Genomic DNA, 25868 nt, shown 5'->3' with positions numbered 1-25868 from the left:
ACAATAATTAACTCTGTTACAACTGGTCTGGAAGCTTTGTATCTATTGTCATCTATTCATGGCTTATAGCTGACCCAGTGGAAATGTAATCAGCATAATTCTCAAGCTCCAGGTCCTCATTCTTGATGAATATTTATTAAAATTTGATGTTAAGATTTTAGCGACATTGCTTAAAAAGTTAAAATAATCTCATAATCACCAAAGACTTTAGTATGGCTATTACTTTCTGTATTGTGTCACTTTTATATCAGTGGTGGTGGTTTAATCGTGTCTGACTCTTGCGACCCAATGGACTGTAACCTGCCAGGCTCCTCTGTACATGGGATTTCCCAGGCAAGAAAACTGGAGTGGGTTTCCATTTTCTTCTCCAGGGAGTCTTCCTGACCCAGGGATCAAACCCACATCTCCTGTTTTGCAGGCAGTCTCCTGCAATGCAGGAAGATTCTTTACCACTGAGCTATCAGGGAAGTCACTTTTATAGTTCATTGCTAAAAATATCTTCCATACTTTTGTGAACCAGCAGTCCAGAGAATAAACCTTATTGAGACCAATTTCTTATGTGACCATGATATAACATATCCATGTAGTGCTATAATAGGTGGATACAGTTGCCAATTTTAGGTCTGAAAATACTTTGCATTGTTTTTATTTCCTCCAGATAGACTGTTTTCCCACCAATCTGTATTAGTTTTCTATTGCTACTATAACAAGTCACCACAAACTTGGTGGCTTGAAACAGTACACATGTTTTATGTAACATTTCTGTAGGTTAGAAATGGAATACAGATTTCACTGAGCTGAAAGAAAACCATTAATGCAGCATTCCTTTCTGGAGACTTCATTTCTTTGCCTTTTTCCAGCCTCTAGGAGCCATCTACATTCCTTGGCTTGTGGTCCCTTTATTCCATCTTCAAAACTGTTCCTCCATTGTCATATCTACCTCTGACCATAGCCAGAAAAGGTTCTCAAGTTCTAAGGATTCACCTGATTAGCTTGGGTCCAACTGGATAATGCAAGATAATCTCCCCACCTCAGGGTCCTCAACCTTAATCAAATCGACCAAGTCCCTTCTGCCATGTTGCCACACATGGTAACATATTCACAGGTTCCAGGATTACGAAGTGGACATCCAGCCACTACACTTTCTTCTGCGTTACCTGTCTTAATCCACAGGTAAGATGACTACTGAGTCACTCAGATGTCACTTAGTCATCTACTTAGTCACTTAGTCTTGTCTGACTCTTTGTGACTCCATGGACTGGAGCCCACCAGGCTCCTCTGTCCTTGGAATGCTCCAGGCAAGATACTGGAGTGGATTGCCATGCCCTTCTCCAGGGGATCTTCCCAACCAGGGATGAAACCCAGGTCTCCCACGTAGGGGGCATATTCTTTACCATTTTAGCTACCAGGGAAGCCAAGATGACTATAACAAATGTATTTGATCTATTATGTGTATAATTAGAGGAGATTCCCATGCATACGACAATATTTTTGTATATTATTCCACTATTGGCTTCTAAGTACATTGTTTTATTCTTAAGAACACCTTCACAGAAAAGACTGAGAGTAAAGCTGAACTTTCAATATTATCCATCTTAGCCCCTGTAATGATTGGGTTTCTTTGACATGGGATACTGCTAATTTTAATATAAATGTTTATATTACTGCATAGCAACTTTGTGATCTTAGTGAATTTTTTTTAGACATTTAGTAGATGCTCCAGTCTAACAGGGATAGATAGTTCGTCAATTTAAGAATTGCTACTATTATTTTAAGCTCTATGATGAGTTTTACATACTTCATGCTCTTTTTGACCGAATGCTATATTCTATTATTCTCATTTCACAGATGAGGAAACAAAAGTTTCCAGTATCACAAAGCTGGTAAGTAGCAGAGTGGGGCATTCAAATATAGGTCTTTCTAATTCTAAAATATGTAATCTTCCCTCTATATTGTATTAAATTTCCATAAACATTAAGTAAATCAAGTTATATGTGGAGGTATATTGTTATTTCCTGCACATATCAAGAATCCCTCATGCTATACAAATTACTTTCATTGTGTTACATAGTGGTCTTGGGCCACTAATAATTTTAGAAATGCACAACTGATGACAGTTCAAAAACGCCTAGAGAGAAGCATCCTGGCTAGCAGCAAAAATCGATAGTAAATATTTTCATTAAATCACCTGACTTGTTTTACCTTCACTATTGATGTCTTCTAACTTGACTAAACCTTCCATATGGTCTATGGTGTCCCTATTGCTTAGACATACCTGGAAGACAACATTATGGAAAAAATGCCTCACGGCAAAGTTTGCATCACTCCCAGAATATAGATGTACTCTTTAAGACCTGCTATTATAAAATATATTGTTCTAAAACTCTTTGTCAGCAGTTTAAACCTTCTTGCTATCTAAGCCAAAATGAAGAGAAGGAGTGTCCAAACAGAAAATCTGAATAATTTGATTCTCTCTTGGGAGGAAACAAAGTTAATCTCTCTGGAATTTATATAGTTGCAGAATCACTGGATTGTTACACAAGTCTCTACCTCACTTTAGATGTTTAGATTTCTAAGATACGCGGGCATAAAAGAAAACATGTTTAAACTCTTAAACAAAACTGATATAAAATAAGAATGATCAAGTATATGTTAAGATCAATATTTTGTTTAACTTGTCTTTTAAAACAAAAGATCAGCATCTTTGAAATGATGTAGCTTTCTAAAATCCATCTATTATTATGAAGCTTGGGAAAAGGACTCAGAGGCTGTTTAACATATCTATTTTTTCATGAAGTGGTCATTTATGAACCTTGAATTCTATTTATAAATATAGCACATTTAACCTTTAATATGTCAATAAATATAAGCAGCAAATAAAGAAAAAATAAAATGGGCAGATTTCCCTCCTCTTAATCTTGATTTAATCTATATCACTCTTTGTTGGATGTCTTCCCAGGTGGCTCAGCAGTAAAGAATCCCCCTGCCAAGCAGCAGACCCAAGTTTGATCCTTCAAACGGGAGGATCACCTGGAGAACGAAACTGCAACCCACTCCAGTACTCTTGCCTGAGAAATCCCATGAACAGAGGATCCTGGTAAGCTACCATCATGGGGTCAAAAGACTTGCAAACGACTTTAATGACTAAACCACCACCAACCACTCTGTTGGATAGGATAACCAAACTCTTTTCTTGGAAAAGTTTTGCGCTATACAGGTACATTTCATTTTGAAATATCTAGGACCCACAGAATATACTATATCTTAAGAATTTTTTTGGCTGTAATTCTAGATCTATAAGAATATTTGATTTGTTCATTGATTTAACTCAGTTTAGTTCTCTAATCATTTAGTATCTACCATAGACTGACATCAACCTCCAGAGTAGTGTCAGCTTTCACAGCATTTTGGTTATGTTTCCAAAACAGAGAATTTAAAGTAGCAGCTCCGAATAATCCATTGGCAGACTTCACGCCCATCTTAAAATTAAACTTTCTAGATTCTTTAGGATAGAAGGTATAATTTTGTTTGTTCTCTCTTTTTTTAATTTAAATAACTTTAGTTAGGGCAGATCTTTCATTAGAGTTCACACAACTCCTCACTGTCGTAACAACAGTTTTGCTTCACTCATTTACATTAGCTATTATCAAACCCTTGCAAGCATTTGAGTTTCAGCCCCAGAAGAGTCTAATCACCTTATTTTTTATGAAAAAAAGCAATGTTCACAGAGATTAAATAACTTGGCCAAGGTGACCAAGCTAGTTAGTGGCACCGAGCCAGAGTCAAAATCCAAGTACACTGGCCCTTTGTGTAAGACACTGTATTCATTTCACTACTTTTTTCTTTCTCTTCATCAGAACATAGCATTTATCTGAAATAAGAAGACTGTGGGTTTTTTAAGTTTTAAAAACTGCATCGTCGCACTTACAATTTTTATTCATATCTTGTTTCAAAATATCATTAACAGATTAAGCATATTACTACATGCTGCTTTGGTGTTTGCACTACTCTCCCTCCTTTCCACTGCTTTTTAGCTGTTCAGAGAGCTAGTAAAGGGGGAAATGTAACTTTATAACAAAAGAGAAAATAATGAAGGGTTTAGAGAGTTGAACAGGCATGGGGGAGTGGGGAGTTATCAAAAGGAATAACTGTAGAAGGACAAGGAAGAAGGAAAAAGTGAAGCAGTGCTTCCTGAAGACCCCGAGTTAGGAAGAGCTGAGAAATAAAAACTGCTAGGTCATCAATCATTGTCCCTTTAGGGAATGTGCTGATTCTAGCAGATTTTTCCTTAGGCTCATGTGGCCAACACCAAACAGAATTGTGAAGCATTCAAAGTTCCTTTTTGAATTCTTTGTACTTTCTTGCATTCAACTCTATCTAAAGATGCAGTTCTTTTTCTTCTTTCTCTGGTCCATCTGAGGTCTATCAAGCACTCACTTGACACCTTAGTTTTAAGACTTACACTCTTCCAGATTGTTGACATTTGAAATCCTACCTTTTAATTGTTGAATATAATAACCTTTCTGAAAGAGATCAGTTAAACATCAGTAAGCAGATAGGGAATTATTTGAAGATGAAGGAATCCTGCTTTTAGATAAAATGCACTTGATTCATATCAAGCTTAAAATCTAAAGTACTCAGATACCTCTTTTCCCTATTCAAAGTCCTAGGTTAAATTTTTAATAGGTAAGAAAGGTGCAGAGTCTGAGAAGGTAACAGCAATCATCAAGAAAATAGTACATTTTTTATAAAGTTAACTAAGGAAGCATCAATGAAGAGACTTATTCCAAACAAGCCAATGTAACACCTGGTTCAGTTATCTGTGTGGGTCAAAGGAAAGTAATATTTCTCATCAATTATCTACTTATTCAGCAGAGAAAAAAGATATTCAGTAGTGAACATTAACCAATTTAGTATTTATAAACAGTATCTTATTTCTCTTCATAAATGAGAGTAGAAGTATGATAAGCAGAATTTCCATAAATTTGTAAACTTGCTTACTAATTTAAGCAATTTAAGTTTACTAACTATAACAATCAACTGATTGCTATTATCAAGATTGTAAAGGCCAGTAGAAAAATAAAATTTACCCAAACCTTCTAGATGTTGGAACTAGACTGCTTGGTTTCAAATCTGGGTTCTGTTGCTTGCCTCAATTCCTTATCTACCTAGTGAGTGAGTGAGTGAAGTCACTCAGTTGAGTAGGACTCTTAGCGACCCCATGGACTGTAGCCTAATAGGCTTCTCTGGTGGCTCAGACAGTAAAGTGTTTGCCTACAATGAGGGAGATTCAGGTTCAATCCCTGGGTCGGGAAGATTCTCTGGAGAAGGAAATGGCAACCCACTCCAGTACTCTTGTCTGGAAAATCCCATGGATGGAGGAGCGTAGTAGGCTATAGTCCATGGGGTCCCAAAGAGTCAGGCTCCTCTGTCCATGGGATTTTCCAGCCAAAAATACTAGAGTTCGTTGCCATTTCCTTCTCCAGGAGATCTTCCTGATCCAGGGATTGAACCCTGGTCTCCCGCATTGTAGGCAGTCGCTTTACGGTCTGAGCCACCATGGAAGTCCTTAACTACCTAATGAGAGTAGTAATAATACTTGCCTCATAGAATTGTTAGGAGAATCAAAATAACACTTTAAAGCGTTTAGAACTTGATTTGGCACTGTATCAGTGCTTGTTAAATAAAATACTGTGACTCTTCTTTCTTGACTCTGAAGGCAACTAATTAGGTATACAAAATGACCTCATCAATCTGACTTATAATTCAAATTGACATTGAACTTACACATCTATATTCAGTTAACTCATTGCCTTGAACATGATGCAAACAAATAAAATGTTATTTCATTTTGTTGCATGGATACAGAGTTCAACATATCAGCAATGCCCTTTCTTTAAAAAAAAAAAAAAAACCAAACTAGATAGCAGGGTATGCATGAGGCATCACTTCTCAGTTATTGTGTTTATAAAATGATGGAGAGGATCTTTGCCTTCAAACCTGTAACTTTTTTTCCCAATAACTTTACTGAGATACAATTAATACACTATTACAAATAATCCCATCAATAGAGAACATTAGTGTTTATTGATTGGCTACTGTGTCCCAGGTAATACACATACATTGTTTTCTTAATCTTCATAAAAAATTCTTTAACACAGGTATTATCTTTCTCAATTTAATGATTAAACTATAGCTAAATACTTTGCAGCTAGAGGTTGAGGCATGAACATGAGGTTTGAATTCATATTCGTTCATATGATTCCATTATTTTTCCCATATCCATAGGCCTCTTTCTGAAAAATTACTTAGTCCTCTTTCAGAGTTTAGGTGCGAAAGGAGGGAAACTTAACTCTTTGATAGTACTCATAGTTAAACTAATTTTTAACTTGTCAAAAGTCAAATGGTGTAAGAAATAGCAGGAACTGGAAGCTGTTTTCAGACTTTCAAATCAAGGATACAAGAATACAAAATAGTATTACTTCAAAGAAAATAAGCAATCCTAATGCTGATACACACAACTTATACTACCCTGACTTGGAAGGGTTCAACACTTATTAGTATATTACACCCATTTTCTGCATTCCCACCAAATGAGTTAGCATAGAGGCTGAAAATTAAACAAGAGAGATCATGCTGGAATTCTTATCCATCCTTTAGACTTTTCACATCATGTTATCTTACAGTCAAATCGCTGGACATCTTCATGCTTGGAATTACTTACGCAGTTTTGCCACAATTCATTTCTGAAACACGTATTTAGGTCATTCTTATGTTAGGCAGCACTAGGTGTACAAAGCGCTAGCCACTAGGTGTACAAAGCGCTAGCCACTAGGTGTACAAAGCGCTAGCCACTAGGTGTACAAAGGAGTTGTTTTTTGTTTGTTTTAAATGAATTAGTGCAGCCTAGTTTCTATGTTAGTTTAGGCTTTCGTGGGGTCGCAAAGAGTCGGACACGACTGAGCTGAACTGAAGGAGTGGTAATTAGTGTACTATACTGGACAGCGAGCCAGTGTGCACGTGAAGCTGGATTATAAACTGGCCTCTCCACTTATTGTGTGACCTTGGCATTTGATTGTTGAGACTCGATTTTCCCCTTTTTGACATAATCGGCTTCAAATAATTGCTGGTATCAGCTACTTTCAGGTGCACACACCATGAGAAGGTGTGGCTAGGATATGTCACTTCACAGTATCTAGGAGAATGGGTTTCTTGCCTGTTTTCGCTCCTTTACTTTAGTACCTGGCACTATTCGATACATATTTTACACCTTGTTCACCGAGGAACTGGAACATGTTTTTCACTGCAGCTTAGCCATCTGGGTGTGCCTGGGGAGGCGTCACAAAGAGCCTATAAAAGGTCTCCACCTACAGCAGGAGTAGGAGCGCAAGAAAGCCCAGAAAGAGCACTGCGGCTAAGCGTTCGGCTTCGGGTCGCTAGGTTTGGTCCAATCTTCACCGAGTTTAGGTTCTGGGACTCGCAACGGAAACACTCGAGTCACAGACCTGTTACAAATTTTCTGCCATATTTTAGCCGTCCCCACGCCCCCCGCCCCGCCCCACCCTCAAGCGTGAGTGAATGCGCAAATAAGGGTTTTCAGGCGTCTGTGGGAAAGACGGAGGGGACGGCAGAAGGCAGGATGGACAGGGCGGTGGCACCGCTCAAATGAGACAGGATCCAGGCCCCACAGACGAAAGTTAAAACCAGGCGTTCCCGGGTCGTAGGAGGCCGAGGCGAGCTGCTGGACGGGCGGGGGCCGATGCGAGGCAGCCGACCACGCAGGAGCACTCACTCCGCCCGGGGCCAACGCCGGTCCGGAGGCGCACTCCCCCCCGCCTTACGTCTCTTTTGGTTTCGACCTGCCGACTGGGAGGGGCCGCGGGACGCCATTCCCACAATGCTCTGGGGCGTGCCGCCGCCGTCGCTGCCGCCTCCGCTACCGCTAGTGGAAGAAGATGGCGGAAGGCGGAGCGGCAGATCTGGACATCCAGCGATCTGACATCGCGACGCTGCTCAAAACCTCGCTCCGGAAAGGGGACACCTGGTGAGGGAAAGAGGTTGAGGTGGCTGCGGTTGCCCGAGGGTGGTGGGGAACTCGGTGGGAACTGCGGGCTGGTGTCTCGCTGGTGACAGGTGCGGGCAGGTCCGGCGGCGGCCGCCTCAGGCAGCAGGATTTTGGCCGCTTCCGCAAGGTTGGGGCAAAGACTGGACCCGAAATGAGGGCCACGGTTCATGGCTCGTCGAGGCATGCTGAAAGGCTTGCGGGGAGCGGCGGCGGCGGCTCGTGCGGTTCTCCTCGTCCTTCTTCCTCTGGTTGTGCCGCTCCCACTTCAGGCCTTCCCGAACGATAGGTTACTCTCGTTCGGTGTGAGACTCTCACTTAATGTTTGACAGGTCCTGGTCTCGCGGCTGATCACGATCTCACCCGCTTCACTTCTTTAGTCATTTCCTTTCCCTGCATTGTCGGCATCCAAGTTCCCCTATTCTGATTCTCGTATTCTTCCGGGAGGCCGGCTGCAGGATGTTTGCGGTTCTTACTACACAGGTGGCATGTGTCAGGGCGCCACTTAAGAGAAAGGAACCTAGTTCCTAGTTCCTTGTCAAAAGGAGGGAGAGGAGTACTGAACCTTAGGCTTCTGAGTGGTACCACGTGGTCTTGTGCTTTAGTGGAGGCTTAATAGACGCCGGCAGCGTTTCTCTTAGAAGTGCAGCCCTTCCCTCTCATTGGAAGGATAAGTTAGGCCTGCAAGAAGTAGATAAGTCCACTTGAAGCTTTAGTCACTTGCTAACATTCAAACTTATAAAATACCAAGGGATATACTTAAAATATCGAAGGAAGTATTTGTAGATTTTAATATTTGTGGGCCATATCAAGTGGTAATCAAAATAACTTAAGTATGTGAATATGTAACCTAAAATGCTCTGTTTCATTAGGAAAGATCATGTGCTTCTTTATTATAATAAAAGTTATTTTCACTTTTCCATCGTCACCATAACAGTTGTGTATGATATGCAGCGTGTTTTTTCATTTCCTCATTATGGCTTAGTGGAAGGAGCGTAAGATTTAGACTCGTTAGGTTAGCCTTTCCACCACTTAGCTTGCAGTGTGACTTTGAGGAAAGTTAATTCAAATTGCATCTCAATGATTTCATCTACGAAATGGACAGAATAATTTCATTTAGGGGTTTATCCTGATTCAGTGAAATAGTCTACAAGATTTTCTGCCTTGATATAACATTAAGTTTTAGTTACCTTCTTATCACCACCATTTCTGTTAAAATGCTGTGGTATTAGAATCATTGTCAAGTAAGCTAGAATCACTGTCAAGTAAGCTAGTAGATGACAGACTTGGGATTTGAATTTAAATACTTTGGTCCAAGTTTTGGTACTTTTTCTTGTTTGGTTAGGCCACACTGTAAGTTTTATATGATTAAAAATCCCTGTGTAAACATACACGTGTTGGATTACAGCAAAAAATATGGTTTAATAATCATTTTGTTCATAAGGGAGTGTTCCTATGATGTTAATTACTGTGGGGAAATTGGACATTTCCTAGGACATTTTTATTTACCTTTTCCTGTGAATTGTAAAAAATGAAATCAATCCTTCTTCTTGTTTGTTAAAGAACATTTTAACATTCTTAATTTACCTTGCCTAATACCACCTTATACAAAGGTAAATGTGGATTTTCATGAAATACAAGTCTACAATTTAATATATTTGTTGATGTTCAGTCGCTAAGTTGTGTCTGACTCTTTGTGACCCCATGGACTCTAGTGCGGCAGGCTTCCCTGTCCTTCTCTGTCTCCTGGAGTTTGCTCTAACTCATGCTCATTGAGTTGGTGATGCTATTTAATTTAATATATAGATATTACTTTTATGTATATTACTTCTTGTTACTGTTGTTGTGGTTTTGATATACTGAGTAATAATTAGTGGTGTTAACCATAAAGGATGACCAAAGCAGTATGGATATTGTGACCATTAAAGTTTAGCATTTTTATTTTTGACAAAGTTACTGTAAATCATTTTAAAGATCTGTTGATATTTATAAGAGTAAATACAGGAAGTTCATAAATTTGAGGCATTTTAGTGCTTCCATCTTAAAAGAAAACTGAGGCCCAGACATTTAATTAACAGCAGAATATGCGAACTTTTATCCTCACAATTGATTTCCCCTCTCATTTACAGGAAAAAAATACAGGAAAAGATGGTACTGGGATGCTCCAGAAACTAATTTGGTTTATATGTGAGCCAGTTTACTTGGAATTAGCAAGTGAAACCTATCAAAAAAGGAATTAGCAAAAGTTTAATTCAGAATTTTAAGGAGAATAATTTGTTAAGTATGAATTTGATAATGTGTTCATGAGTACAGAATTCGTAAAGATATTTAATGGTTTAGTTGTAGCTTAGGTTCATGTTTTTGGTACTCATTAAAACTTGTTAAACAGTTATTTCTCTTTTTAAAGTCTTAAAAAAGCCTTGGGTTAGTCATTTATGGGTGGGCAAATTATGTTTGTTTTTTAATAGCTGAAATGGGCCATATGCAAATGAAACATTTTCTTGGCATATGTATGTTACCATCTTGAAAAGACTGATTGGACTGTTAAGAAAAAATGATAGATTTACCATGAGTTTATTCTTGAAATTTTAATAGTAGCATTTCATGTTATAGTCAAATACATTCAAGTAAGTAAAGATCATTAATTAGGTTGTGAGCACTTTGCAGAAAAGGACTGCCTCTTACTACTCTGGTAATTAATGCTAACACCTGGCCAAGGATACAGATTTGCTTCTATGTGGATACTAGAATTTCTGTTTATTTGTAAATAGTGGATGATTTTTATCTGGCAACTAACTTTCTAGAGATGAAAATAAGCTACACGTGTCTGAGATGAGAAGCAAACTTTATGATATGTTTGGTATTAAATTTTGTGGTGACAAAAATGTCAAAATTGATGTAAAAGAGAGATACTTCTTAAAAAGGTCGGGTATAAAAGTAACAGGTATCTGCGTTAGAAGCCGTAATCTTTTATGCTGTTTCCTCAACTGTGCTAAGCTTCAGGGAGAGATTCAGAAAACCATGCACAACACTATTAGAATTCAGAAACCATAGAGAAGGAGTAAAGGAACTAGAACTGTTTGGCTTAGGATGAATGAAAGACAGCTTAATTTTTAGGTACATGGTAGTTTCTTCTAATAAAATAAAAGGAAAATTTGTTTAAAGTACATTGCATTAAGTATATCAGGGATGGAAGAACCTATTGAAGGGAATGATAGTTAAATAAGTATACAAATATACAAATACATGTGGGTTATGTACTCTCTTAGGTGATTTCTTTTAAAATAGATTTATTGTAAGTAAATAAATAGATGATTATAAGTCACCAAAATCATTGCTGTATTCCCTTATTACATTAAATGTTATGTATCTACCAATCATTTCCACTAATTTTTATGTTCAAGTATGTTCAAAGCTTACTTTACAGATTAAATCTCACATGTCATTTTTGTATAAATTCTAATAAAATTAGTAGATTTAAGGTAACTTTGAAGAGTAACTTCATTTATAGTCATTTTAAAATGTACTCATATAGTCATGTGTGATGTTTTTGTCTCACACTGCAGAGGAATTGGACCAATCAAGTTTTTTTGATAGAGGAGGCATTAATTTCAATTTTAGAGCTTTCCTTTCCTACTGTTTTACATAGCAATCTTTATTTTATGTAGTCCCTTATGTTTTTGCAACTTTGATTCACACTAACAAAATAATCTTAAATTAGGTGATCAGTTAATAATGTAAATGGAAACTATTAATCAATATGAACTCCAGATCGTTTAGTGTGTACTTGCCAACAAGTTTTTATATTACCCTTACTGTTAGCTTTAATTGTATCAAAGTGTTTACCTCGGAAATAGGATATGTGTTATATCATTTGCATCAAATGAAACCAGAAAGCCAAACTGTTTTTTAGTGTTGGTCAATTGATGAACATAACAGAAGTAGGGACGTTAAAGCATATTTTTCACATTTTAATTGCTTAAAACTGAGAAAAGTAGCTTTTCCTTAATCTTTTTCATAAGTTTTAAAATCACTTGTAAGTTGTTAGTGAAGCCAAGATTAATTTGGCCAAGCATATCCAGAGCTTTAGCATCTACTTAGTGACATTCAGATTTTATTTTTTCCTAAATCATACCACCTTTTTTCATTAGCACATACAAAGTATTAAATAGATGTTTTAGAAAATAATTTTGTAACTGTTACTAATCTTGCTTGGATGTAAGTATGATGAGAAAAGAATTGTCAGGCTATGACCTATGATATTACATTAAAAAGGCACTGTGCTAGGTGTTGTTGAATCACTTAGTTCTTCATTACCATGATTCTAGGGTACCAGAATGTGAATGTGTGCCAGTTCACACTGGCCAGAATAGGAGTTTCCTCAGATAGGGTAGAAGAAGTGTTCACACAGTGATACGTCTGAGATTTGGACCCAAGTAGTTTGGGGCTTTAAATCAGGCCTTTTAAAGATGCATTTTAAAGTGTTCCACTTGTTTTTTTTAAATGGACATTCTTTTCTCTTTAAATGGAATCTAATTTATATTTAGGAAGAGAATTCTACCATTTTATCCCACACTTGTTTCTTGTGACTGTTTAGTTTTGATATGATGGAAAATCTTATACTGCTTTTGGAGAAAAAAAATATGTTTAAGGATTAGTAGGTTATTAACTGAATATGTAAAACAAATATTATTTCAGTCCAAAAGTACATTTAAACAAAAGCAATTGGGCTCATGTATATGTTTAGATTTGGGATTTTGTTTATTAGTAATCATAAGCGAGGCCATATGGCCCCTTTACGTATAGTTTTACAGAAACAGTGTATCAAGCAGATAGTAAGAGCTTGTAGTAAGAGTAGGATATTTTGTTTTAGTACTTTAACCCATATTTTAAAAGTATAAATCACAAATATATAAGACTTTTTTTTTTCCCCACTAAGAATCCATAGAAATAGCCCAGAAAATGCAAACGTGAAAGTTAGGTATTTTATGTTCCATGGTTACCAACTTCTTGTGAATTTTCAAAGTCAAACCACACTTAAGATAGTGGAAGGTACATAACCATATTGATACCTCTGTAACATCTGAAAACTGACAGTCCATGTAGTATCACTGCTGATAAAATGAGTTTTGCCATATTGTTAGTCATTAGATATATTTGTTTTATTACGTGTTGTTCAGTCACTCAGGCATGTCCATCTCTTTGTGACCCCATGGACTGCAGCACACCAGGTTTTTGTGTCCTTCACCGTCTCCAGGATTTTGTTCAAATTCATGTCCATTAAGTTGGACAAGAGTTTAGAGTGATTTTTCTTTACCTCACTGTGAGAATAACTTCACTGAAAAACTATGATTATTGATAAAAGTGAATTGAAACCATCAGCTATATTGGCAAGGAGATAAAGGGAAAGTTGAGAATTACTGGTGAAGGTGTTTGTATACATCTGGTTGGATTCTCAAAATAAGTGTGTATTCTGTTCTTGTAGATGAGAAATCTGAGTTGAGAGAAATCAGTTGGTTTGCATGTGGTTCACAGGTAATAGTACCACCACTAGTGAGCATGTATTGAATACTTACTCTCTTCTAGCCACTACCCTAAATGCTTTATACTCATGCAGCTATTAAAGCAAGAATTTTATTTACCTCATTTTATAGATGTTTGAGGGTTTCAGAGCTGGTTTTTAAAATATTACTTACATACCTGGTTTATAATCATTTAAAATACTAAATCCCATTAGTATCTTTTCGGTATTAAAATGTTTTGTGTTGTCACTACTCAGGTGTAATTCAAACAGTATTTCATAAACCATTAAACTGTTTCTTCATAATCTCCGTATAGAATTTGTCCGCAGTGCTGTTTTTTTTCCCCTCCCTGAGTAATGTCAGTTTGGTTTGTGCCTCTTATTTTCATTTCCTCAGTTACCACTGTAATTCACACTCTGTATCTTATATTTATTCCTTTGAAGTTGTTTTTTCAGATTCTTTCTCCATCTGTTCTTTAGAAAGGGAAATGTAGTTCGTTTAGCCTCACCATCCATTGTACACAGAAGCCACTACCAAAGAAACCTAGAGTAAGACTGAGTGGTAGTAAGTGACCTCAGTTTTGAATGCAGATTAAAATGATGTATCTGAGGGAACAGTCAAGAACAGCTCCTCAAAAAGAAAGAAGCTCAGATTCTAATATAAGGCAGAAAACCTCTGTAGGGTTAACCTATATTTGGTTATGCCTAGAATACTGCTTCTGTCAGTAAGATTCCACTTGGTTTTCTTATAGTTCTCCAAAAAGAAAAGGAGGGTAATGACTACTTTTTCTTCTTTACGAGGAAGAATGCTAAAAATGCTGTCCCTTCCACTCTTCCTTTAGCTTTGAGAAGGTCCAGGTATTAGTGTGATAATTCCTCATAATTCAGGAAAATGATTTAGCAGAAGTAGCCTTAGAAAAGACTTTTTAGTGAAAGGCATCAAACGCTCTCTCACAAACAAGTCCAGAGTGTCTCTGAGACCAGGCTAGTCTAAGTTTTAGAGAGCCAGTTTTTGTTTTTAAAACTGAAATACAGTTGATTTACAATGTTGTGTTTCAGGTGTACAGCAAGGTGATTCAGATATAGATACATATTTTTTAGATTTTTCCATTACAGGCTATTACAAGATATTGAATATGGGTCCTTATGCTATACAGTAGGTCCTTGTGAGTTATGTATTTTATATATAGTAGTGTGTATATTTTAATCCCAAATTCCTAATTAACCCCCCCACCCCACGCCCCACTTTCCCCTTTGGTAACCAAAAGTTTATTTTCTGTGTCTATGAGTCTCTGTTTTGGAAATAAGTTCATTTTTTTTTTTTTTTGTATCTTTTTTTTTTTAAGATTCCACATAAAAGTAATATATGATATTTGTCTTTCTCTGTCTGACTTATTTCACTTAGCCAGTGAAATCAAAACTGGGGAGCATTAGAGAAAAAATTCTTTGCTTGAATGAAAAGAGCATCAAGTTCCTGTAGTAAAAAACAAAAAGGTTAAGGGTGATAATTACATTTATCATGTTGTACATTACCTCCCTAGTACTTATCTTCTAACTGTAAGTTTGTATCTTTTGACTGCCTTCATACAAGCCCTCCTCCTCCCATGCCCTTGCCTGTGGTAACCACAAATCTGATCTAATTTTCTGTGAGTTTGGTTGGTTGGTTCTCCTGTAACACTGTTACTTCCTGTTATAGAACATAGTGATTCGATATTTCTATACATTTCAAAAGGATCACCAGGATAAGTCTAGTTACTGTGTGTCACCATACAAAGGTATTACATGATAACTGATTCTATTTCCCACATTGTACATTTCATGCTTGGGACTCATTTATTTTGCAACTGTAAGTTTGTGCCTCTTAATCTCACTTACCTATTTCTCTCCTCTGCCTCCCTTCTTTTTCTCTAGCAACCACCTGTTTGTTTTCTGTATCTGTGACTGTTTGTTTTATGTTTGTTTTTTAGATTCCATATATGTGTGAAATCATACATATTTGTCTGTCTGACTTATTTCACTTAGCGTAATATCCTCCATGTCCATTCATGTTGTTGCACCTGGCAAGATTTCATTCTTCTTTATGGCTGAGTAATACTCCATTGTGGGACTTTCCTGGTGGCTCAGTGGTGAAGGAGAAGGAAATGACAACCCACTCCAGTATTCCTGCCCAGGAAACCCCATGGACAGAGGAGTCTGGCCAGCTATAGTCCGTGGGGTTGCAAAAGAGTTGGACATGACTTAGTGATTAAACAACAAAAACAATATTCCATTGTAATATAATTAACAGTGCTAAATATTATATGTGAAAGCTGTTAGAGTAAATCCTAAGAATTCTCATCATTGTTGTTCAGTCACTCAGTTGTGTCTGACTCTTTGCCCACCCCATGGACTATAGCACATCAGGCTTCCCTGTCCTTCACTGTCTCTTGGAGTTTGCTCAAACTCATATCCTTGAATCTGTGATGCCATCCAACCATCTCACCCTCTCTTGTCCTCTTCTCCTCCTGCCTTCAGTCTTTCTCAGCATCAGGATCTTTTCTGAGTTGGCTCTTCTCATCAGGTGGCCACAGTATTGGAGCATCACTCCTTCCAGTGGGTACTCAGGGTTGATTTCCTTTAGGATTGTCTGGTTTGATCTCCTTGCTGTCCAAGGGACCCTCAAGAGTCTTCTCCAGCACCACAGTTCAAAAGCATCAATTCTTCCTCACTCAGCTTTCTTTATGGTCCAACTCTCACATCAGTTCATGACTACTGGAAAACCATAGCTTTAACTAGACAGACCTTTATCGACAGAGTGATGTCTGCTTTTTAATACACTGTCTGCATTTGTCACAGCTTTTCTTCCAAGAAACAGACATGTTTTAATTTCATGGCTGCAGTCACCATACACAGTGATTTTGGAGTGCAAGAAAATAAAGTCTGTCACTGTTTCCATTTTATCCCCATCTATTTGCCATGAAGTGATGGGACTGAATGCCATGATCTTCGTTTTTCAAATGTTGAATTTTAAGCCAGATTTTTCAGTCTCCTCTTTGACCTTCATCAAGAGGCTCATTAGTTCCTCTTAGCTTTCGGCCATTAGGATGGTGTCATCTGCAATCTGAGGTTATTGATATTTCTCCCAGCATTCTTGATTCCAGCTTGTGCTTCATCCAGCTGGTATTTCACTTGATATACTCTGCATTAAGTTAAATAAGCACTACACAGCCTTGACATACTCTTTTCCCAGTTTGAACCAGTTTGCTGTTCCATGTCCAGTTTTAACTGTTGCTTCTTGACCTGCACACAGGTTTCTCAGGAGGAAGGTAAGGTGGTATGATATTCCCATCTCTTGAAGAATTTTCCACAGTTTGTTGTGATCCACACAGTCAAAGGCTTTAGCCTAGTCAGTGAAGCAGAAGTAGATGTTTCTCTGGAATTCTGTTGCTTTTTCTGTGACCCAGTGAATGTTGGCAATTTGCTCTCTGGTTCTTCTGCCTTTTTAAAATCCAGCTTATACATCTGGATGTTCTCAGTTCACATGCTATTGAAGGATTTTGAGCATTACTTTGCTAGCACGTGAAATGAGTGCAATTGTACTGTAGTTTGAACATTCTTTGGCATTGCCCTTCTTTGGGATTGAAGTAAAATCTGAATCTCTTCCAGTCCTGTGGCCACTGTTCTCATCATAAGGAAAATTTTTTTCTATTTAATTTTGTATCTATATGAGATAATGGGTGTTCACTAAATTTATTGTGGTAGTCATTTCATGATGTATGTAAGTCAAATCATTACGCTGTACACCTTAAACTTTTATAGTGCTGTATGTCAATTGTATCAATAAAACTAGAAGAAAGAAAAAAGAATGATAAGGGTTAAATGATCATGGTTAAAGAGATCTGATAATTTGGGTTGCTTTATATTATTTAGCAATATGTCATAGCAACTTGATGAAGTTTAACAGTTTAATCAAGTGATTTATCTGTGATACAGATGGAAAATTTATTTTCATAAATTTGAATGAATTTCAAGCTTTTCAAATCTTAGAAAAGGTATAGCTAAGTATCTATATGTACCATGCAGTTGTGGCTATGATTACAAATATTACCATTCATATAAGTTTAAGAGCTTTTTGTATGTATAAAGTAAGTGATAGTGTTCTCTTTTACAGTTTCAGAAACTGAAGTACAGAGTTAAGTGCACATGGTGATACGGTGCAGCAGAGATTCTGATCTAGGCAGTCATCTCTGAAACCTGCATTTTAAAATATACTGACGGTGGGAGGGGGGTTCATGTTTGGGAACACATGTAAGAATTAAAGATTTTAAAATTAAATTAAAAAAAATTAATAAAAATAAAAATAAAATACACTGCCACTGCCTGCCTTTGAGTGATAGCCATACCCATTTTATGGGAAACGGTTCTTTGAGGGATGATTACTTGAAAGTATTAGAATTAAGAAGTGGCAGTTTTGTCATATTAGTAAAATACCATGTTCATCTATTATCTATGAGGAACCTACAGAACTTTCTAGGTCTTTCTGGTTTAGTATTGTAGTCTTAGCAGTCTCATTTCTAACTAATATAGCTCTTTGATACAAGTATTGTTTCCTGCAGATTCTTTACTTATTCCTTCCTTATAGGAGTTTATACATCATTCATGTTATTTCCAGTACATTTTACTAAGTCTTGACTTTCACTTACTTCAAAACCAATTTTTGTAAAATTATCCCAAGTAATTCCATCCAGATTTATGGCCCTTTCACACTTTTGAAAAAAGATAATAGCTTTATTGTGTATAATTAACATATCATACTGTCTCTGGAGGAAAGGAACATGGCAGAGAGAAGAAATCGGTGAATGGTATCACATATCACTTTATGTGTACAATTCACTCAATTTGGGTATATTCATAGAATTGTGCAGCCATCACCACAATCAATTTTGGAATATTTTTATCAGCCCTAAAAGAAACCGCATACCTATTAGCAGTTTCCCCCACCCCCTTTTCTACCCACATCCTGCTGTTCTTGGCAGCTACTAATTTACTTTCTTGTTCTATAAATTTGCCTTCTGGATATTTCATGTAAATAGAATCGTATATGTGTGATTTTTATCTCTGACTTCATTTACTTAACATAATGCTTTTTAGATTTATCCATTTTGTAGTGTATATCAGTACTTCATTTCTTTTTATTGCCACAAAATGTCCCATTGTATAGGGATGCCACATTCAGTTTATTCCTTCTTCAGTTGATGGACTTTTGGCTTGTTCACACTTTTTGATTGTTATGAATAATCCTGCTATGAACACTTATGTGCAAGTTTTAGTTTAGACATAGTTTTCATTTCCCTGGGTGCATATCTGGCAATGGAATTGCTGAGTCTCTGTGTTTATTTTTTGAGGAACTAATGGACTCTTTTCCAAAGCAGTGGCGCCATTTTCCATTGCCACCAGCGATGTATAAGGGTCCAGTTTCTCTGCATCGTTGTGATACTTACCTGTCTTTTTTTTTTTTTTTTGGAGGTAAAGGGATATATATATTTTTTTTTTAGTTCTATCAGTTCATTGCTGCCAACCCGTCTCCCTCCACCCTCATGCACGCGTGCTTAGTCACATGTCCTCATGGACTGCTGCCCGCCAGGCTCCTCTGTCCATGGACTTTCCAGGCAAGAACACTGGAGTGGGCTGCCATTGCCTTCTCCAACTTATCTGTCTTTTTGATTATCGCCATCTTAGGGGATGTGAAATGATATCTCATTGGAGGCTCAATTTGTATTTTCATAGTGGCAAATGTTGGTGCACATCTTTTCATATATGCTTATTAGCCCTTTTGGCAAAATGCTCGTCTACATTCTTTGCCCATTTTCTCATTTGGCAATTTTCTCTTCATTATTGAGTTTTAAGAGTTCTTTATATATATATTCTAGATACAGATCGCCTATCAGAGAGATGATATGCAACATTTTCTCCACTTCTGTGTGTTTCTTTTCACTTTCACAATCTTACTTGGCCTCCTTCCTGAGTTCTTTGTCTTTTAGTTTAGATGTAAAAGAGGTCATAAAAATTAGTTCTTGCCAACTGATTAATTTAACGTGTAGAGCAAAAAATAGGTTGGAAATGCTTCATACCTGAAAATTAAGATATAAAGGGATGATTAACCAAACCATTGGTATATTTGAACAACTTAATAGCTTTCCTTGATTATGTTTTACTGAAGAGTTTTCATTTGTGGTACTTAAGAAAAAAAATCAGGTATCTAGTTTTATAATGATTTAAAGTACTAGATACTATAAATATCTCTTTTAGTATTAAAAACGGCTTATGCTGTTGCAACTTAAATGTAATTTAAATAGTATTTTATTCAATGAGATGATTAGTCATAGAGTGAATTAATATCCAAAAGTCTTTATGCTGTTAATTTTACACACAACAGTTATACATGTTGTTCTCAGAGTAAGTGTGCTACATTGAATTAGGCTGAAGTTTTTGTGTGTCTTCTCAGCTGCTTATTTGAAAATTGTCAGCATAGACATATACTAATCCAAAAAAGCAAAACAGAACCATGCATTCACTAGCCCCATGGTTTTCTGAATCCAGCTCTTGGGATTTCCCCATTTCCCTGTACTGCTTTTAAATGTCTTTCTATTTACGACTGTTCTGAATCATTCATTGGTCCCTTTATGTGTTTCTTAAATTTTCTTTTAGTGTGTACAGAGACACTAGCCAGCTTTTGAGACTCCTACCTTTCTTCTCTACCACCCCCCACCAAAAAAAACCCCCACAAATAACAGCAAAAAAAACTACAACCTGGCCTTTTTAGTTCTTATAGTAGTTTTTCTGCATTTGAGGGCTGTTTTAAAATTGACTCATTTTAAATTGATTTGTTTTGGGTCCTAAAATTGATCCTGCTTCTCTGTAGCCATTGAAAATTATTCTTTTCAGACCACATTACAAATTGTCTGTCTGGATGCCATTAGAATATGTAGCACCATACAGTTTAGGCCTTTTTGAAGTACTCAGAACTTTAGGTAAGTTTTGATTTATTAAACATTTCACTTGTATTTAAACCTCCCAACACTCTTGTGAGATACTCCCAGTGATCTTCATGAAATGTAAATCAGATTATATCTCTTCTAAAAATCTGTCAGTGGCTTTCCTTGCATTTAGGAGAAAATCTTTGATTACCTTAAAGGTGCTGTAGTGTGGCCCCAGCCTCCCTTATCTAGCATCTCATCTCCCTTTGTCATAAACTCCAACTGCATTTAACTCTTCCAGTATACCTGAATCCTGAAGTTGTTCTGCATCTAGCATGTGCTGTTCCTTCAATCTAGATAGCTTTTTATCTTATTCTTCATGAAATAACTCCTGTTCATATGCTAAGATATTATTTTTTCAAAAAGGATTTTGTTTATTCTAAATGTGTCTCAGTCACTGCATTGTGTCCACCTCTTTGCAACCCATGGACTGCAGCCCACCAGTCTCCTCTGTCCATGGAATTTCCCTGGCTAAAATGCTGGAGTGGGTTGCCGTTTCCTTCTCCAGGGGATCTTTCCAAAACAGGGATTGAACCTGCATCTCCTGCATTAGCAGGCGGATTCTTTACCACTGAGCCTCCTGGGAAGCCTTAGTTCTCTGTTAGTAAATGGCTTATGAAGTAAAGTTTAATACAGTAGAAAGAACACTAAACTTCAGAGTCTGAAAGCTAGAGTGCATACTGAAAACAGGCCCTACACACTCAGTGTTGTATGACCTTGTTAAGGTACATAGCTTCTCTGAGTTTTGGTTTCCCCATCAGCTAAATAAAAAAAGAGGGGAAAAAGTTACTCTAAAGATTAATTTGAAAACACTTTATACAAAATCTTTACATAAATAGAAAACATTTCTATTCTCTTGTTGTTGTTCAGTCACCCAGTTGTGTCTGACTCTTTGTGACCCCGTGGACTGCAGCATGCCAGGACACTCTGTCCTTCACCATCTCCCGAAGTTGCCCAAGTTTACGTCCATTGCATCAGTGATGCCATCCAGCCATCTCATCTTCTGACCCTCTCTTCTTCTGCCCTCAATCTTTCCCAGCATCAGGGACTTTTCCAGAGAGTCAACTGTTCACATCAGATGACCAAATATTAGAGTTTCAGCTTCAGCATCATAGTACTTCCAGGTATCCAGGGTTGATTTCCCTTAAGATTAACTGGTTTGATCTCTTTGCTGTCCAATGGACTCTCAAGAGCCTTCTCCAGCACCACAGTTCGAAGGCATCCATTCTTTGGCACTGCCTTCTGTATGGTCCAGCTCTCACAACTGTACGTAACCACTGGGAAAACCATAGCCTTGACTATACAGACCTGATTGGCAGAGTAATGTCTCTGCTTTTCAACACAGTCTAGGTTTGTCATAGCTTTCCTGCCAAGAAGCAAATGTCTTCTAATTTCATGGCTGCAGTCACCATCTGCAATGATTTTAGAGCCCAAGAAGGGGAATCTGTCACTACTTCCACCTTTCCCCCCTCTATTTACCATGAAGCAAATCAGGCTGGATGCCATGATCTGAGTTTTTTTAGTATTTAGTTTTAAGCCAGCTCTTTCACTCTCTCCTTCATGTTCATCAAGAGGCTCTTTAGTTCCTCTTTGCTTTCTGCCATTAGAGTGGTATCATCCACATATCTGATGATGTTGATGTTTTTCCCACCAATCTTGATTCCAGCTTGTAACTCATCCAGCCCAGCATTTCTCATGATGTGCTCAGGGTATAGATTAAACAAACAGGGTAACAGCAGACAGCCCTGTCGTACTCCTTTCTCAATCTTTAACCAATCAGTTGTTCCATACGGGGTTCTAACTATTGCTTCTTGACCCTCATACAGGTTTCTCAGGAGACAGGTAAGATGGTCTGTTACATGACACTAAATTTTAATTTTAGCAGTAGTGATTGATCATATTTGTGTTTTTAAAATGTTTGGCAGCAGAATGGAGGCTAAATTGGAAGCAAGCAAATTTAAAGCAGGTATAAGTTGGGCAGCTGTTATAGTACTCTGTGCCACTTAAGACTGATGAGGAGGGTGAGTTACAGAACTAAGAGACTTCTCTGAGCATGAAGAAGAGAGGGACAGACTTGGTTGCTAGATGTTAAGGGGTCATGGAGGAATATAGGATAATTTGGTTTCTGGTTTGGGAAACTAAATTACTGATGACATTTATTAAAGAGATATTAGAGAAGGAGTACATTTGGGGATGTAAAGACAATTGACAACTTGAAGTTGAAATTCTATAAAAAATCCAAGTTGATATGGATGAGTAGAAATTGGAAATATTCAAGAACTTGAGGATTGGTCTTAGCATGCAGATTTTAGACTCCTGGTGAAGGTATGATATCACGGAGACTGTTGACTGTGAGAAAAGAGGAAATTGAAGAGCAGCTCTGTGACTACTAACATTTAGGTAGAAGTAGGGAGTCTTGTAAAATAGCTAAATATATTTAGATACAGATATATTCCTGCCCTCCGGAAAGGTATAGTCACTGAGGTTATTTTTAAAAGCAGTTGATACGGTAACAAAATTATGAATCCTTTAGATTTGGTAGGGTGGCCATTGGTGACTTCATGAGGACCTTTTTGAGGGCACAGTGGGATAGCAAGATCTGTTGTGCTTTGCTGAAGAGTAAGTGAAGATTGAGGAAGGAGAAGTTTGGCTGCAAGGACAAATCAGAAAAATGGGAGCAGATAGAAGAGGAAATGAGTATGTGAGTAGGGCAGTCATATGGGCAGAAGGGGGAAAAGAGTGGATCTTCTTACATGCTAAGTGAAAAAAAACAGAATAGATACAGGGGGAAAAAAAAGATGGTAGGGGCTGTTTATGAGTTAAGTCTCCAAGGAGGCAGAAGGAAATTAGATCCAAAGAATAGGAACAAAAATTATTAGCCTTAGATTTAAGGAGAGTTATATACTCCACGGGTATGTAAGGGAATCACTGATGATAAAGGTGTGGAGTAAGAGAGTTAGAAAGTTGGGGCTTACTTCTTTGAAAAGTAAGCAGCAAGGCTGTCTATTCAGCCTAATGGATTAGAGACTTAATGTTTTGAAAAGGTTTGAAATAATTATTGGAAGTAAAGAAGGCTAAACTGGAGATATGCTGGAGGATTGTCGGATGTTTTTAAGGGACTTGAGATCGATTGAAGACCATAGATACTTAATCTCTGAAATTTTCTTTAGTAATTTTGAACTCATAATATCATTATAGAAACATTTTCATATTGATGTACTAGTGTTTGAGAATTATCACTCAGTACAATTCACTCGCTCAGTCTTGTCTGACTCTGCCACCCCATGGACTGCAGCACGCCAGGCCTCCCTGTCCATCACCAACTTCCGGAGCCTATTCAAACTCATGTCCATTGAGTCGGTGATGCGATAAAAGCATCTCATCCTCTGTCATCTCCTTCTCCTCCCGCCTTCAGTTTTTCCCAGTATCAGGATCTTTTCAGATGTCAGTTCTTCACATCAGGTGGCCAGCATATTGGAGTTTCAGCTTCAACATCAGTCCTTCCAATGAACACCCAGGACTGATCTCCTTTAGGATGGACTTGTTGGATCTCCTTGCAGTCCAAGGGACTCTCAAGAGTCTTCTTCAACACCACAGTTGAAAAGCATCAATTCTTTGGTGCTCAGCTCTCTTTATAGTCCAACTCTTACATCCATACATGACCACTGGAAAAACCATAGCCTTGACTAGACGGACCTTTGTTGACAAAGTAATGTCTCTGCTTTTTAATACGTTCTCAAGGTTGGTCATAACTTCCCTTCCAAGGAATAAATGTCTTTTAATTTCATGGCTCCAGTCACCATCTTCAGTGATTTTGGAGCCCCCCAAAATAAAGTCTGACACTGTTTCCACTGTTTACCCATCTATTTCCCATGAAGTGATGGGACCAGATGCCATGATCTTCGTTTTCTGAATGTTGAGTTTTAAGCCAACTTTTTCACTCTCTTTCACTTTCATCAAGAGGCTCTTCAATTCCTCTTTGCTTTCTGCCATAAGGGTGGTGTCATCTGCATATCTGAGGCTATTGATATTTCTCCCAGCAATCTTGATTCCAGCTTGTGTTTCATCATTCAGCCCAGCGTTTCTCATGATGTACTCTGCGTATAAGTTAAATAAGCAGGGTGACAATATACAGCCTTGACGTACTCCTTTTCCTATTTGGAACCAGTCTGTTGTTCTATGTCCAGTCCTAACTGTTGCTTCCTCACGTGCATACAGATTTCTCAAGAGGCAGATCAGGTGGTCTGGTATTCCCATCTCTTCCAGAATTTTCTACAGTTTGTTGTGATCCACACAGTCAAAGGCTTTGGCATAGTCAATAAAGCAGAAATAGATGGTTTTCTGAAACTCTCTTGCTTTTTCGATGATCCAGCGTATATTGGCAATTTGATCTCTGGTTCCTCTGCCTTTTCTAAAACCAGTTTGAACGTCTTGAAGTTCACAGTTCACGTATTGCTGAAGCCTGGCTTGGAGAATTTTGAGCATTACTTTACTAGTGTGTGAGATGAGTGCAATTGTGTGGTAGTTTGAACATTCCTCGCCATTGCCTTTCTTTGGGATTGGAACGAAAACAGGCCTTTTGGGTAGTGACAAATCTGAGGCATCATCATTAAAGACCCTTGTATTCCCTGGTGGCTCATCTGGTTAAAAAATCCACCTGCATGTGGGAGACCTGGGTTCGATCCCTGGGTTGGAAAGATCCCCTGGAGAAGGGAAAGGCTACCCACTCCAGTATTCTGCCTCGGAAATTCCATGGACTGTATAGTCCATTCAGTCGCAAGGAGTTGGACACAACTGGACAATTTTCACTTTCACTTTTCACTAATCCACTGAAGCAGAGGGAATGATAGTGATTCAGCCACAGTCTGAAGCCTCACCCCAAAGCTGAAATGATCTTAAGCATATTTTGGTACATTTACTTCATAGCTTTTTATATAGGAACACAGTCAGATGGCTCAATATTATTCAGAAATATTTCATCCTCAGTTTCATCTGTATGATACTGACTCCTTGTGTAAGAAACTTAAATTAGTTTATCATAAAGAGGTTAATAATTACTCTGGACTATCTAGATGTTTGCACATTAGTATTTAGTTAAACCTAGGATGGTTGCAAGTCTATAGTTTAATATTTGGTAAGTTTAATATTTGGTACCAAAGCTTGATCAGCTTAAATTCAGTATAATATCAGTTTTAGAATTTTTTGATTGTTTGGATTACATATCTTCCCAGATAACAAGGGTAATAAACTGTACTTTTGTCCTTTGTGC

The 25868-nt window shown here is 37.6% G+C and overlaps 1 protein-coding gene across 4 annotated transcripts in view; it reads left to right on the top strand.

The window, feature by feature from the left end:
• Nucleotides 1–7955: 7955 nt before the first annotated feature.
• The window catches only part of USP15 (ubiquitin specific peptidase 15), a 128551-nt gene continuing 110638 nt past the window's right edge, over nt 7956–25868 (top strand). For all 4 annotated transcript variants that reach the window (XM_068971205.1, XM_068971204.1, XM_068971207.1 and 1 more), the window contains exon 1: nt 7956–8044. In XM_068971205.1, the coding sequence (XP_068827306.1) occupies nt 7956–8044 (89 nt within the window). The remainder of the gene's footprint in view (nt 8045–25868) is intronic.

Source organism: Capricornis sumatraensis, chromosome 4 (genome assembly GCF_032405125.1).
Source record: "Capricornis sumatraensis isolate serow.1 chromosome 4, serow.2, whole genome shotgun sequence".
Taxonomy (NCBI): Eukaryota; Metazoa; Chordata; class Mammalia; order Artiodactyla; family Bovidae; genus Capricornis; species Capricornis sumatraensis.
Note: the sequence above shows the minus strand (reverse complement) of the source record. Positions and strands in the feature narration are given on the sequence as shown.